This window comes from Canis lupus, chromosome 4, assembly GCF_048164855.1.
Source record: "Canis lupus baileyi chromosome 4, mCanLup2.hap1, whole genome shotgun sequence".
Lineage (NCBI taxonomy): Eukaryota > Metazoa > Chordata > Mammalia > Carnivora > Canidae > Canis > Canis lupus.
In genome coordinates, this window is record NC_132841.1 from 41562780 (window position 1) to 41578834 (window position 16055).

At 36.8% G+C, this 16055-nt stretch overlaps 1 protein-coding gene across 7 annotated transcripts in view; it reads right to left on the bottom strand.

The window, feature by feature from the left end:
* The window catches only part of RANBP17 (RAN binding protein 17), a 306922-nt gene that overhangs the window by 25189 nt on the left and 265678 nt on the right, over nt 1-16055 (bottom strand). For 5 of the 7 annotated variants that reach the window (XM_072824186.1, XM_072824184.1, XM_072824183.1 and 2 more), the window contains 2 exons: nt 14325-14463; nt 2614-2780 (listed from right to left, as the gene is read on the bottom strand). In XM_072824186.1, coding sequence (XP_072680287.1) covers nt 2614-2780; nt 14325-14463 — 306 coding nt within the window. The remainder of the gene's footprint in view (nt 1-2613; nt 2781-14324; nt 14464-16055) is intronic. The other 2 variants (XR_012029812.1, XR_012029813.1) reach the window with 1 other exon arrangement.

A 16055-nucleotide genomic window follows, 5' to 3' on the forward strand; every position in this document is an offset into this window, starting at 1 on the left:
ATAACCCCCAACTGGCCCACTCCCTCTTTTCTGAGTCCACCCCTTCAGGCTATTAGCTCTGTCCAGCTAATTCTTCCCACTGCTCCTGCCTGCTGCTTTTACTCCGGCCATCCGTTCAGTCCAGCCGACTCAGAAGTAATTTTATACGCAGCAGAGAGCGGGTTGAATTGATTTTTCACTCAGCGCTCAGTTCCCATCTGAATAATTATCAATTTTACTGCCTCATAAAGGGAAGAGTCAAAATTTCAAATCAATTCAAAAGAGCTTTTGAGACGACAGAAACTGTGCATAAGAATAGAGGTCAAAGTTGTCAGTGACCTAAGGAGATGATGTCAGATATTACTATACCCAACAGTTGACATCAGAGGCACTCAAGATGATATAACCTAGTGCTAATGCAAATCATATTTATGCTGACTACCAGAGACCAGTCATTAATATTTAAAATGCTATCTGAAAGCCTACATTCCAAATAAATAGAATGTATTCCACTGTTAATAAAGATATATCACTACTGAGTCATATTCTTATAAAGTAAAGGATTACTAAGTATTATTAACACACAGAAATTACTTAAACCAACAAATGCATGGTAATTCTGAGTAGAAACAAACTTGATTGTCTCCTGTACAACCACATCACTTGATCTGCATGGTCTGATGGTATTTGTCTAGGATAACAGCCTATTGATTTGGGTAAAATCTACCAACCTGAAAGTTTCTACCAAAGTTTATGGGACATTATTGTGATCAAGTTGAGTGCTGGCAAGAGGGATCTAGTGGTGGACTTATCATTTGCCATGGTGGGGTAGGGGCTGGGTCTAATTCTGGCCAATCCATGGGCATTTATTTCTCCACTGGCTACATGCTTTAAATCTGTGGTTTTCAGCCTTCTCCTTGCAGAACACCTGAGGGCTATGACACATTCCTGACAGTATCAGAGTCATTAGAGTCTAGTTCTTCCAGACCCTAAGACATCAGGAATACTTGGCAGTATTAGAGGCTACTGCGGGGTAGGTGGGGGAGGGGGAAGAAAGGGTACACCCAAATCTCAATAGAATATATAGTTTAAAATGGCATTTCTGGTGAATCTGAGATCTTATCCCTACCATCTAAGCCCTTGAGAATCAATCATGTAAGTGGTAAGGACCTGGGCTTTTGAGCCAAACAGACCTTGGTTCACATTCCACTTCCCAGCTGCTCTCTCTGTGTCTCAATTTATTCATCTGTAAAATGGGGATGATGATATCCATATTTCAGGGCTGTCATGGGGGTGTAAATGAGAAGATTTCTCTGAAAGTCCTCACCTAGAGTGCCAATCTCTGTCACCACTATATTAATCAAATTACCATGTAACTGATTAGTTACCTAATAACTAATCAATCATCTCTGTCCCACCTGAGAGAAACTTTTCAAGGAGAGAAATTATGTCCTATGAGTCTCAGTGGCTCTTGCACTTTGTGCACAGAAAGTCCTCAATACATGTGCTACGTATCTCTTCTCTTTACTCTTTATCACCAACATGTCATAACAATTCCAGGGTCACACCAAATACCTACAGGCCTACAGTACATTGTCTAGTTACACAAAAATCTTAATTACGCATCTCCTTGCGTAATTAAGAAAACAGAAAGGTTTTCTCAGAAAACAACAGGTTAACTGAGACATCACCAAAGATAAGTTTATGTAATTTGAAGATTTGTTTAAAAAAAAAAAAAAAAAAAAAAAAGGCCAGGAAGAAAAACTCATCCACAGCTAGCTCATTGTACATTCATCATTTCTTTACTCAGAGGCACCTTGTTTGTTGACTAATGACCTTCTTAAAAGTGTTTACATTTGCAAACCACAAACTATTACGAAGATAATATTGGCAAACTAAAACAACTGGAAGCAGTATAAAGTTTCCACAGTTAGTGGAACTGGAAAATACCATAGTGATGGTATCACCACAGAAAAATGGTATTATTATTCTCTTTGAAATATTTCTGGCATGTGTTATTTACTTTTATGCATGCCGTTACTGTGATTTGCAGAAGTGAGTTTTTCAAAAACAGTATTAAACTTGGACCTAATTCATATTAGCCACTCACAAAGCACATTTGAAAATAAAAGAAGTTGTGGCTTTATTATTTATTACTTAAATGTTCTGGGGAATATGATCTATCTGAATCTTGATTTCTTATCTTAAATGAGGAGAAGACCAGTTGCGGTATGATGAATGGGAGGTTCTCAGCAAAGCTCCCTGGCACCGCCCAGGAGCTCAGCAAATGGCAGTTTCCTGATGTACCAGAGTACTTACAGGGCAAACTTAAGAAGACATTATTAGAGGCTCCAGGAAAGAAACCAGAGCTTGACTGTTTCTAGTTCTGGCTTTGCCTTTTATTTCTCTCAGCCCTCTGGAAGAGCTATCCTTTTTTTAGCATTCTAGCTTCACTGGGAGAAGATGAATGACTTAAGAGATTTCTTGAGGTGAGGCTTGTGTGCTACTCTATCTTCTGGGAAAATACTCCTAGAGAATAACTGGTAAAGAGCCTTGACAAGACCATTTACTCTAAGAGATATTCAGGGTCTGGGAAACTCTGTTTCTTAAGCTAGGTGACCAACCACCAGTTACCTGCTGTAGGACATCTGGATTTTGCTGCATAAAATGTAATAGTCTCTGACCGGCCTGGGTAGCCTCTCTGCATCGAAGTGGCTTCTTGCCCTCTTTTGCTATGTGCTTGAAGAGGTAGGTGACGATGTAGTCTAAACTGGTACAGCAGCTGGAGGAGACAACTGTATCTGTACGAACAATAAATGAGAATTCCTTCGCATTACTGAAGTGTTTTTTTCATCTGATTAATTATAATGCCTCCAATTAAAAAAAACCACTAGGGCAGGGATTTTGCCTTGCTTATCTCTTTAAACCCAGTGTCTACTACAGGACCTGCTATAAAAACTTGTTAGTAAGTAAATTATTTTTGGATTGAATTGGACAGAATTTTCCATTTGTGACCTTAATGACCCTCTGTTTAACACAAGTGATTTTATTAAATATCTATTGGGTACAAAGTGCTCTGCTTCAGACGAAACAGGGTGTAGACCTGGGGCAAAGTATTCTGTTTCAGGGGTAACCCCTACCTTGTTGTCAAAGCTCTCATGATTTAGTATATAAGTTACCGGAACACAATGCTGGGTACAAATGAGTGACACAGAAAGAGAGAGGCAGAGACACAGGCAGAGGGAGAAGCAGGCTCCATGCAGGGAGCCCAATGTAGGACTCGATCCCAGGACTCCGGGATCACAGCCTAAGCCAAAGACAGACGAGTTTAACTGCTGAGCCACCCAGGAGTCCCTGCTATGAGGATTTTGAGGAAGACATCACATTTGGATGGGGATCATAGAGACTTTCTGAAGGAGACAGAACTTGAGATGAACCTGGAAAAGTTATTTTAGTTAGGTATAAGGAAGGACATTTTTCAGATAGAGAGATCAGCACAAGGCACACGGTATGGTGGGAAGGCAGGAATTCTGGAGTCAGCTCTGGTTTCAAATCTTCTCTTTTCCAATTACTTCCTATTTTGTTACTTCGAAAGAGCCACTCAACCCTTCTCATTATTTGTAAAATATCTTGCAGAGTTGAATGAGAAGAAAACAACTAGAAATTCTCATATAACAAAAACAGCTGATATTTACTGTGTTAGTTACATGAATTACTGTTTTGTATCCTCATAATAATAGTTATATTATTATCTTCACTGTAATAGTTACTATTATTATTTGCATTTACAGACAAGAATAGTGAGGGATTAAGTGACATGTCCAGTGCCACATGGCTAGATGACTGTGGAGTCACTGTATGAAAATAAACAAGGAGCTGGAGTTTTTCTTTTTTTAAAAAAAAAGAGAGAGAGAGAGAGAGAGAGAGAGAGGCAGAGACACAGGCAGAGGGAGAAGCAGGCTCCATGCACCGGGAGCCCGACGTGGGATTCGATCCCGGGTCTCCAGGATTGCGCCCTGGGCTTTGGCCAAACCACTGTGCCACCCAGGGATCCCAAGGAGCTGGAGTCTTAACCACTAAAATCAAGTAGATATTAAAACTAGGTATTGAATAAAAATATATGCAAGCATCAAATACTTTCTTAAAACACATGGGGCTCAAAAGATGATGTTACTACTAGTTTGTTCTCACAATGAAAAGAGGAGGCTGTATTCTGGAGCAGGACTTTTGGTTTGAGTGAAACAATGTATAGGGAGTCAAAAAAAAATTAAAAAAAAATGTATAGGGAGTCATAAGACAGAAGGGTGACAAAGTAGGGTGAGCTCTTCCTCAAGGGCATCCAATAGTGGGCTGAGATATTACATTTAATTTGAAAGACAACAGAGGTGTTATTTAAGGCTTTTTAAAAATTTTATTTTATTTTTATTTTTTAAGGCTTTTTCTTTTAAAGGCAAGTGAGTAACATGATACAGCAACCACTTATTATCTACTTTGTACATGAAAATTATTATTCACTTACTTCTAATAACCACTTTGTATATTGTAGGTGTGGTTATTTGCATTTTTCAAATGAGAAAAATGAATCTCAGAGGTTAAGTAGCTTAACCAAAAGTTTATATTTATGATTCATAGCATGACACTGCCTTGATTTTTTGGTAACACCTGGACAGGATCCTGAGGAGTTTATGGTTAGTAACAGAAATGGCGAGAGAAACAATTAAAAACCTTCAAAAAATGGCCAAAATGGCAGGCGCAGTTGAGGAATGTGGACTAGGAGAGTAGGGCTGGGAAGCAGTAGATTATGAACTCCCTAGGCAATCATTAATCTCCTTATAATCTCTGAGCTTCTGAGACACGTGTGCCTTTCTTAGATTAGAAGTGTACTCACAGGGATCCCTGAGTGGCTCAGTGGTTGAGTGTCCTCCTTTGCCAAGGGCGTGATCCTAGGATTCTGGGATTTAGTCCCGGCATCTGGCTCCCCGTGGGGAGCCTGCTTCTCCCTCTGCCTATGTCTCTGCCTCTGTCTCTGTGTCTCTCATGAATAAATAAATAAATAAAAATCTTAAAAAAACAAACAAGTGCACTCTTAGCTGAATTAAAGAATATATAATCTTTCTGAAGAATCGCAGATTCTTCTAATCTAATCTAATTCCTCTAAATCTAATCTGAGAAAGGTTTCAGAAGGTCCTGAGTTGTGTTTAGTAATAATACTATAGCAGTAGAACTGGTATAACACCACAGTTTAAAAACTCTTTCATATTTATTGTTTCAGAGAGAATGGCATAATAAATAGAAAGAGGTAGTCTGGGGGAAAGTTCTGAAATACAGATAGATGAATACATTTAAAATCAGAGATAATGGTAACTGATGCAGGACTAAGAGGGGTTGTATGGAGGTCTAAAAGATGGGCAGGCACAATAGTTCTGGGAACTGTGGAGCTATAGAAGCTATATATGTAACCAAACTGTGGTGCTATTATTTTCCTTTGAAGAAAGGAGCTCTTTTTCTCCCAAAACTATGGTATTTGACTGAATGATTAACTGTTTATTTTCCCCCACTAATTGGGTTACATTATAGAAAAGGGAGCTTTGGTTGTATAATTCCAGGAGGTAATATAATGCAGTGGAAAACATGTGGGCCTAAGAGTCAGGCACAGACTTGTTGAGCTTGGTTGCTTTTCTCTTTTCCTTCACATTTCTACGTCTGAAGTCCCAATCATGAAAGTAAATGGATTAAGTAACTTAATATCTACAAAAGGAAGCAGGCAGGAAATAGATATGGTTTCCCTCACCAGTGAAGAACAATATGCTATCAATCACACAAAAATTATAAAGACTTCACATAGATTTGGTGACCACATGCCATGCAGGTTGCATTAAAAGGTTCCAATCTACTGAGTCAGCTATGAAAAAGCCAGGTAAACACTTTAGACATGAAGGTTGGAGCATATATCCTTGCAATAAAAGCAAGAAGAAGAGCTTCCATTACGGTTGATTTACGGTTGGGGAGTTCGAAATGGCTAAATGTTAGTTTAGGGTAGATTGAAAGGTGTAGAATCATAAGGATCAAGGGCCATTTGATAAAAAACAGAATGAATAGTGCTGAGGACTGTGTATTATTATTGGTTTTATTTGCAGCTCAAGCTACTATTTGAGATTCAAATAATGAAACTCTCCTGACATAAAAGGATGAGCAGAAGTCATGAATTTTCATATTTTGTCCTAGCTCTTGGTATTCAGAATCTTGTAAGGATTCATCTATGATTTAGATAATTTTAGATACAATTTTTAAACCAGATAGGCACTTTGTCCTCTCCAGCAACTTGTTGTTTGGCACTAGAAACAACCAAATGCTCCTTCTCTCCTGCACCCAGTCTCCCCAGGAAGCCCATGCATCCTTAATAGCCCTTCTGTTCCCCAAGAGTCATCATGGAACGATGTTCTGAAAAGTTAACTGTAGAGGAAAGAGTTGCTTAACTGAGTCAGGAGAATGGTAACAGGGCTGAGCTAACATTTGGCTTGGGCTCAAAATTTCAGAACCAGAAGGTCTGAATGGGTGGTGTAGTAGTTTTGAAATAGGTGGGTCTAGGTTTGAATCTATATTTTCTAGATGTTTTGACCTTCTGGAGCTTCAATTTGCACCTCGGTAAAACATGCTTGCCACACCTACTTCACAAGATCTTATGAGAAATCAGCAAGAAGCCTGTAAAGACTCACATAGTGCCCACCACACAGCATGTTCCCCCTTTTCACTTTCCACGTGTTTTCCTGGCTTGTCCCAATACCTTAAACACCAAGCCCATCGTTTTGTTTGGCTAATTCATAGCTTTCTTCCATCTTTGGCATGTTTTTGGTGGGAGAAACTAATGTACAAGGTCTCAAAATTTCTAAATATTTCCTGAATGATTTGTTCCCATATTATATTCATACAACTTCCTCCAGTTCAAGAATGTGCTCAAAATAACAACATATGCTATTGATGATGAACATTTTCTTGGAGGAAGGGTCTGGTGAAACGTTTACAATGGTTCAACTTTTTGCTTGCCTCCACCATTTCTAGTTCTTGCCTTTGTGCCATCCTTTACTTCTTGTTGGAATCCACCCCTGTCCCTGCCCTGGCTAAACTTCAGAGGCCTTCCCTTATCACTTCGTCGAGGGAAGCCACATTTAAACATTCTCCAATCATTATCCCACTTCAAATCTTTGCTTAGCATGTATCATGACTTTTTCTTGTGTGTGTGTGTGTGTGTGTTCATTTATTCTTTATCTTCTCCCTTTAGAATCTAAGCTTCACATAAGCAGGGACCTTATCTGTCTTATTCTCTTTAGTACTGCCAAGTACATAGTAGGTGCACAATTGATACTTATGAATGAATGACCTGAGAGTCATTATTAAGAGCAGCTTTGTAAGTCCTGCACTTGGTCTCTGTATGTAAGAGGATAGTGGTGGTGGGGAGGGGGATGGTGGCTGGACAATTAAAAAGACAGAACATAGAATTACTTTTCTCATTCACTTTTCTCCTTCCCCATATTATAGCTGGCTGAAACTAAAAATGCTGATTACCAAAATTTTTTAATATCACATTAAGCATATTAGGTGAGTTGCTACTTCATCACTGATTCAGTTTTTTTGTGTGACTCCCTCTCATTTTTTCTAAAGGCTAATGCAGAATTGAGACCTGCTTGAAATCCAAACAATAACTATAAATGCCTCTTTGCAGATCTATTTTTGTTGGAAAAGGAGAAACCCAAGCGGTTACTCTCAATAGTCCTTTTTCTTGAAGACACAGCATGATTCATCTGCCAAAATGTGACCTATATTAGACAGATCTAGCAGGGTGGTGAGGTGAAGAGGAATGGGTTTTAGAGTTAGAAAGACTCCTAGATCAGGCACTTATTAGTTGTGCGACCATGTGCAAGTTGTTTCACTTCTCTGAGCCACAGCTTACTCAACTGTATAACGAAAATAATATAATCTAATTAATTTAATCAATAAATATTTATTGAACACTTATTATATGCTAGGCACTGGGAATAAAGTAGTACCTCAAGACACAGGTCTTGTCCTTTGGAGACTTGCAATCAAGTAGGAAATAAGAACAAACAGCACTATTAGAGTATGTAACCCAGTTTTGGTATGCATAGCAATTCTGAGAATGACAAAGGCGAAGTACGTATCTTAAAAATACCTATGATAGCATCAGGCACAGAGTACTTGTCCACAAACATACACTCAACAAGTGGTAGCACTGGAACTTACTTAGTATTATCTTCATAATGCCACCCCATCAAGAACTCCCTTGAGAGCCTTGTTAAAATGTAGATTCTTGGACCAAGACCACACTTTGAGAACAACATACCCACTTGTAACTAATTAAACATCTTAAAGTATTACCATGATATGAGACAAAAGAATGTCAAGCCAAACTATAATAAGAAAAGACTAAGCTTCAGTTTCTGTCCATGAAGGATTAACTGCTATGAGAAATTTTCCTTCTGCCATACACAACTAGAAAACAGAACAAAAATATGAAACATTTTTCTCTTATTGCACAACAAGCAACGCAAACCTATTAAACCAGAGAGGAGGGAAACAAATGGGGTCACACCTACACAATCACTCGAGCTTATTGCCCTAAATACTTTCCAGGCTATGGGCCTGAAAGGAGGAACCCAAACAAAGCCAAGTGGTCTCACTAAGTTGAAAAGAAACCGTTTGAACTTGGGGAGGCTGAGGCAGCTAGAACTCATGAGACGTAGTTTCAAAGAGTGGGAGCCTTTAAAGGAGTCCTTTCCATCCAGTCTTTTTTTAAAAAAGATTTTATTTATTTATTCATGAGTAACACAGAGAGAGAGAGGCAGAGGAGTAGGCAGAGGAAGAAGCAGGCTCCTTGAGGGGAGCCTGATGTGAGACTTGATCCCAGGACCCCAGGATTGCGATCTGAGCCGAAGGCAGATGCTCAACCACTGAGCCACCAGGTGCCCCTCCATCCAGTCTTTGACTAATAACAGAGATATGTAACACATGTGTAGTTGGAGTTCCAGAAGGAATGGATACAGAGGGAAAGAAGGAGACTGTGATTATCTGAAGGCAAACTGTGATGATATTACTTGAAGGTGTAGATTAGAAATCCTGGAGTGCCATTAAAAATAAAGAAGTCTGGCTTAGTAAACTCATAGAGGATATAAAATGGATTCATAGGAAATATTTAATTGATCCAAAGGAAGGAAGGAAAAATAAAAAACGAAAAAAGAAACAAAGCTCAGTTAAAATAAAAAGAAAATAAATAGCAGTATTATAGATTTAAACTTAAATACACTGGTAGTTACATCAAATGTAAATGGTTGAAACACTAATTAGAAGGCAGAGATAGTCAGATTTGATATAAAAATATGACCCACATATGCTGCATATTAGGCAAATATGTCCACATGCTAATTCCCAGAACCCATGAATATGTTAGATTATATGGCAAAGAATTAAATAAGATTGCAGATGGATTAAGACTGCTAATTAGCTGAGTGAAAAATATGGAGATTATTTTGGATTATCTAGGTAGGCCCAATGTAATCCCAAAGGTCCTGAAAGGTGAAAGAGAGAAGCAGGTCAGAATCAGAGGGAGATGTATCTATGAAAGAATGTTATAGATGCAATCTTGCTGGTTTTGAAGAGAGGCCATGAGCCAAGGAATTTAGATAGTCTCTAGAAACTGGAAAAGGCAAGGAAATGGATTTGCTCCTAGAAAAGAACATAGCTGACACCTTTACTTTAGCCTACTGAGACTCATGTCAGATTTATGATCCAAAGAGCTATAAAATGGAGCACCTGGGTGGCTCAATTGGTTGGACATCCGACTCTTGATTTTGGCTCAGGTCATGATTTAAGGGTTGTGAGACTGGATGCTGTGTCAGCTCTGTGCTCAATGTAGAGTCTGCTTGAGATTCTCTCCCTCTGCCCCTCCCCCACTTGAGTACACATGCGCACGTGCTCTCTCTCAAATAAATAAATAACATCTTAAAAAATAAAAATAGCTATAAGTTAATAAATTAAAAAAAATAAAAAATAGTTATAATAAATTTACATTGGTTTAAGCCACCAAATTTGTAAAAATTGTTACAAAATCAATAGAAAATACCTCTGTCTACAAGAAACCAACTTTAAATAGAAAGACATAGGATGATTAAAAATGAAATGATGGAAAAAGAGGCAACACTAATCAAAAGAAAGCTGGAAAAGCTGGTAATACCAGACAAAATAGATATATATATATTTTAAAGAGTATTACCAGAGATAAAAAGGGCCATTTCATGATAAAGGGGAAAAGTCATCAAAGGGACAGAAGAATCATAAATATTTATATACCTAATAACACAGCTTTAAAATAGTTTATATAAAAACTGATAGAACTGAAAGGAGAAATGGAAAAATCTATAATTATAGTTAGACTTCAGCACTTTTCTCTTGGTAATTCACAAAATAAGTAAAAAACAAACAACTAGTAAGAATGTAGAAAATCTGTGCATTATCAATTAGACCACTATAGAACATTCTTCCCAACAACAGAATGCACATTCGTTTCAAGTGCTGATGGAACATTCATTTATTTTGAACCATAAAAAAGATCCAATAAATATAAAGGTTATAACATTGAGTATATTCTGTGACCATAATGGAATTAAAGTAAAATCAATAACAGGTAACAGGAACACTTCTAGACATACAGAATTTAAATACTGTGCCTCTCAGTAACAATCTATTAATAAAAGAAGAAATGAGCAGGACAATTAGGAAATATTTTTAAACTGAACAGAAAAAAAAAAAACCCAAAATACATAAAAATTTTGTGAGGAACAGCTATAGCAGTGTTTAGATGAAAGCATTAAATGTGTATATTAGCAAAGAGGAAAGGTCTACAATCAGTAATCTAAGTTTCTGCCTGAAAAATTCGAAAAGGAAAAGCAAAGTAAACTGAAGGAGGAAAATAATAAAGGCCACATGTGAAATCAATGAAATAAAAGAAAAATAACAGAGAAATCACTGAAAACTAAAACCTGGTTCTTTGCAATAAAGCTGATAAATCTAGAGCCAGAATGATCAGGAAAAAAAGAGAGAAGACACAAATTGTCAACTTCTGGAATGAAAGAGGGGATATCAAAAAAAAATAAAAAATAAAAAAAAAAAAGAAAGAGGGGATATCACCATAGACCTTACAGAAATCAAATTGTATAACTATGAGATATAATGAATAATTCTGTGTCAATGTCAGGTGAGCTTCAGATGAAATTGAGAAATTCCTTTAAAGACATAAACTACCAAATGCTACCCGAGATCTAGTAAATAACTGGAATAGCCCTATGTCCATTAAAAAACATTTAATTTATAGTTAAAAACCAACTAAAAAAAATCTAGGCCTAATGGCTTCACTGGGGAATTCTATCAAACATTTAAGTAAGAGCTAGTAACAATTCTATGCAAACTTTTTTTTTTTTTTTTAAATTTTATTTATTTATGATAGGCACACAGTGAGAGAGAGAGAGAGGCAGAGACACAGGCAGATGGAGAAGCAGGCTCCATGCACCGGGAGCCTGACATGGGATTCGATCCTGGGTCTCCAGGATCGCGCCCTGGGCCACAGGCAGGCACTAAACCGCTGCGCCACCCAGGGATCCCCTATGCAAACTTTTTAAGAAAATAGGAGAGGAGAAAACAATTCCCTAGTTATTTTATCAGGGCCTTAGACTGACACTAAAACAAGGCAAAGATACAGAAGAATAAACAAAGAATAAAAGGTATGGAAGAAAAATTATAGAATACATCACTATCTGTCATACATATAGATATAAAAACCTGTATCAAAATTTTAGAAAGCTGAATTTAGTGATACGTAAAAAGGATAATATGTTATAACCTAGTGTGGAATGCAAGGTTAGGTTAGCCTTCAAATATCCATCAATGTGATGATCAACATTATGTAATGTATAAATAGAACTAAAAAGGAAAACCATATGACCCTTTCAGTAGACACAGAAAAGTAATTTGATAAAACTCAATATTCATCCATGATAATAGCCTCAGAAAAACCACAAGGGAAGAGAATTTTCTCAACAAGATAAAGAGAATCTATGTAAAAACTTACAGCTAACATTATATTGAATGGTGGATGAATGGAGACATTTCCTTGGAGACAAGGAAAAAATGTGTGCTATGATTACTTCTGTTCAACACTGTACTGTGGGTCCTAGCCAGTGTGATAAGATAAGAAAAAATAAAATCTATACAGATTGGAAAGGAAGGGATCAACTGTCTTTATTTGCAGACAATATATAGAAAATCTTAAGACATCTACAGAAACCACCAGAATTAATAGATGAGTTTAGTAAGGCTGTATAATACGAGGTCAACATACAAAAAAATCAACTGCACGGTAGCCAAGAACAACAGGAAATTGAAAATCAGTACCATGTACAATAACATAAAATTACAAAATAGTTATAAATACAACAAAATATGTACAAGAGTCATACATTCAAAGCTACAAAAATGCTGTTGAGAAAAATTAAGGAAGATCTAAATAAATGGACAGACATGCCATTTTCAGGAATTGAACACTCAATATTACTAATATGTCAATTCTCTCCAAAGTGGGCTAGAGATTCAATGGAATCACCACCAAAATTCCCCTATTCATTTTTTTTTCCTAACAAGAGAAACTGACAAACTGACTCTAAAATTTATATAAAAAGACAAAGGACCCAGAATAGTCAAGACAATTTTAAATGAAGAAAACAAAATTAGAGGGCTATGCTATCTGATTTTAAGAATTAGCATAAAGTTAGGACAAAAATTAAAAAAAAAAAACAGAATAGTATAGAACTGGCACAAAGTAATTCAACAGAGAAAGGATATTCCTTAACAAAAGGTGCTAGAGTAATTGAATAACTGTATGTTAAAACCAGCTTTTATCTCATACGTAATATAATACTATATACAAAATATTTAATTGAAATGGATCATAGACCTAAGCGTAAGATAAAAAACTATAAAACTTCTGGAAGAAAACTAAGAACAATCTTTTTGGCTTGGGTTAAGTAAAGATTTCTCAGCATAGGACCCAAAAAGACAAGAACCATAAAAGAAAAATGAATAAATAAATTAGACTTCCTCAAAATTAAAACTTTGCTCTTGTGATAAAGGCATACTGTCAAGAAAACAAAAAGACAAGCCAAGACTGAAAAAATATTTGCAAAACATACATTTGATAAAGGATTTGTATCCAGAATATGTAACAAATGCTTATAAGATAAACAACCCGGTTAAAAAAAGAATGAGTTAAAGATTCAAACAAATACTTCACTAAAAGATACACAAATGGTACACAAGCATGAAAAGATATTCAAATCATTATTAAGTAGTGAAATAAATATTAAAACCACAATGAGATTCTTATTCATACCTACTAGGATGGCTAAGATTAAAAAGATTAATAATAGCAAGTGTTTGGGAGGATACAGGGAAGTGAAAGCCCTCATACACTGCTTGGAATTGCAAAATGGTACAGTCACTTTGGGAAACAGTGTCACAGTTTTCTTTATAATGTTGAAAATATACTCAAGCATCCCACTCCTAGGTATTTACTCAAGAGAAATAGTATTTGTCTACAGGAAGACTTGCATGTGAACATTCATAGTAGTATTGTACAAAATAACCAAGTAATGGAAACGACCCAAATATCCATCAGTTAGTGAATTTAGAAAATAGATTGTGGTATGGTAATACATACAATGGGATAATACTCAGCAATAGAAAGGAATACATTGATTCACAAAACAACATGGATGAATCTCAAAGGCATGATGCTAAATCAAAGAAGCCAGGCATAAAGGTCTACATATCGTATGTTTCAACTTAGACAAAATTCTAGAAAAAGGCAAATTATAGTGAAAGAGAGTAGACAGTGGTTCTTTGGGGCTGGGGCCAGGGGGAAGGGATTGGTCAGAAAGGGACATGACAGAGCTTTTTGTGGTGAAGAAAATGTTCCGTATCTTGGTTGTGGTAGTTTATGACTGTATATATACATGCCAGTACTCACTGAACTGCTCACTTAAAATCAACGAGTTTTTTTTTTGTGTGTAAGTTATAATTAAGCTGATTAAAAGATAAGCTGTACATCCAAATATGAAAAAAAAGGGCATTCTCTCACTTGCAAGTAATAATTATAAAATGTTCTTTCAGTTTGGGTATACAATCTTTTCCCCTTTGTAGGATAATCATCTCAGTAGGCACATAACGTGAAGAGACTACAATGAAGTTTTTCCTCTGGAAATAATGTTCTCCATGATACTTACCAAAAGTAGTGAGTCCCTCTGAGATAGATGTGAGAACATACAGGAGTACAGGAGGATCTAAGTTGGTGATGAAACTCATGTGGTCCTGCGTAAGACATTCCAGGAGTGGATAATAAGACTGGCTCAGTTTCCGATATTGCTACAACACAGAGATAGCTAAGTGTCAAGGGACAGGGAAGCAAAAGACATGTTAAGGTCTAGTGGAAACTGCCATTTATAATATTGGAAATTGTAAACTTACCTAAACACAAATATGTAAAATAAATACATGGTACAAATGACATCATGATTCACAATTCAGTATTTAAAGGGGGTCTAATAGGAACTTCTTAATCTCTAGAAATCCTAATTTGAAGCTATAGCATAGTAAGTAATCTCAATTTTACATTATATGGCTAACACTTAAATGCAAATAAAATCTCTGTAGTATGGAATTTAGAAGGCTGAATTATTTTTCTGGATGGGGATACTGTAACACTGAATAATATTAATAGTTGCAAGGCAGCCTTTTTTTTTTTTTAAATACAAAGGTATTTGCTATTATAATAGGACTTGACATCATAGTCCATTGTACTTATAAAATGCCAATCCACCTAACTAAATCATGATTTGGTCAATGGCTTAGTATATACTATGGGCAAAAGATAATTGCATGAGAAAGATAACCTGAACAACTTAAATGGAACTCAAACCAGTTTCAAAGAAGCATAACACTCATAAGAGAAATAAACCAGAACAGTATTTATTAAAGACCACGTCCATAAGAGCACATGGGGTGCTTATTAAAAATGCAGTTTCCTGATCCCCACTCCAGATCACCACATGGAAAGCTCTGGAATGAGGTCTTGACACATGCATTTTAAACACGCATGCTAAGGGAGTCCTACGCACCCTTATTATTGAGAGGTATCAAGTTAAAGATTGCTTGCCTGTCAGAAAAAGGATTAGAGCAATTCCTGAAGCCACAATCAGTTTTTTTTTGGTGGACCTCAACTGTAGTGAAGAGTCCTCTCAGTGAGGTAAGCTGTCAACACATGCCTGATCTGAGTCAAGTTTCTACTTTACAATTTGTCATATAGGCAGCCTTCAATGAGCATCCCATTCTACTACTGAGGTTAAACCACTCTGGCTTGAGATGTGGTTCTATTGAGACTACTTAGAACAGTGGAAGAGGGTGCCACTAGTTCACTGGTCCATTCTTGTCAAGCAGCATTTCTCACACAGGTTGACTAACAAAGGCCCCCGTCTCCCCTTGGCAGGGAGCAGGGGAGAAAGCCTGAACTAAGCCTGAGCATGAATTTGGTTGTTGCTGAAGTAATTACTACAACTACATTGGGCATATATTAGCTTTTTTTGTAATCAGGCAAAGATGTTTAAAAAAGGTGATAATGACAGAGCTCAGTGGAGGAGCCTGGAAATTTAAAATTCCAACCAGCACCCCTGGTGATTCTCCTGTACCTCAAAGTTTGAAAACCACTGACATAAATCATAGAAACTAGATGGTAGAGTTGAAAAGGGACCTAGAGATCACCTTGATTAATTTACTAATTTTAAAGGTGAGGAAATTGAAGCCTGGAGAAATAGAGAAGGTTATTTATTCAAGGTAAATAACTAGTGAGTGGCAGAGGTGAGACTGTGCACCTATACACTCAACTCTGAGTTCACTCTTTCTCCCACATCAGAACTTTCATGGAAAGGAAGGCCAGATAGTAGGGGAAGCTGATGGAGTAG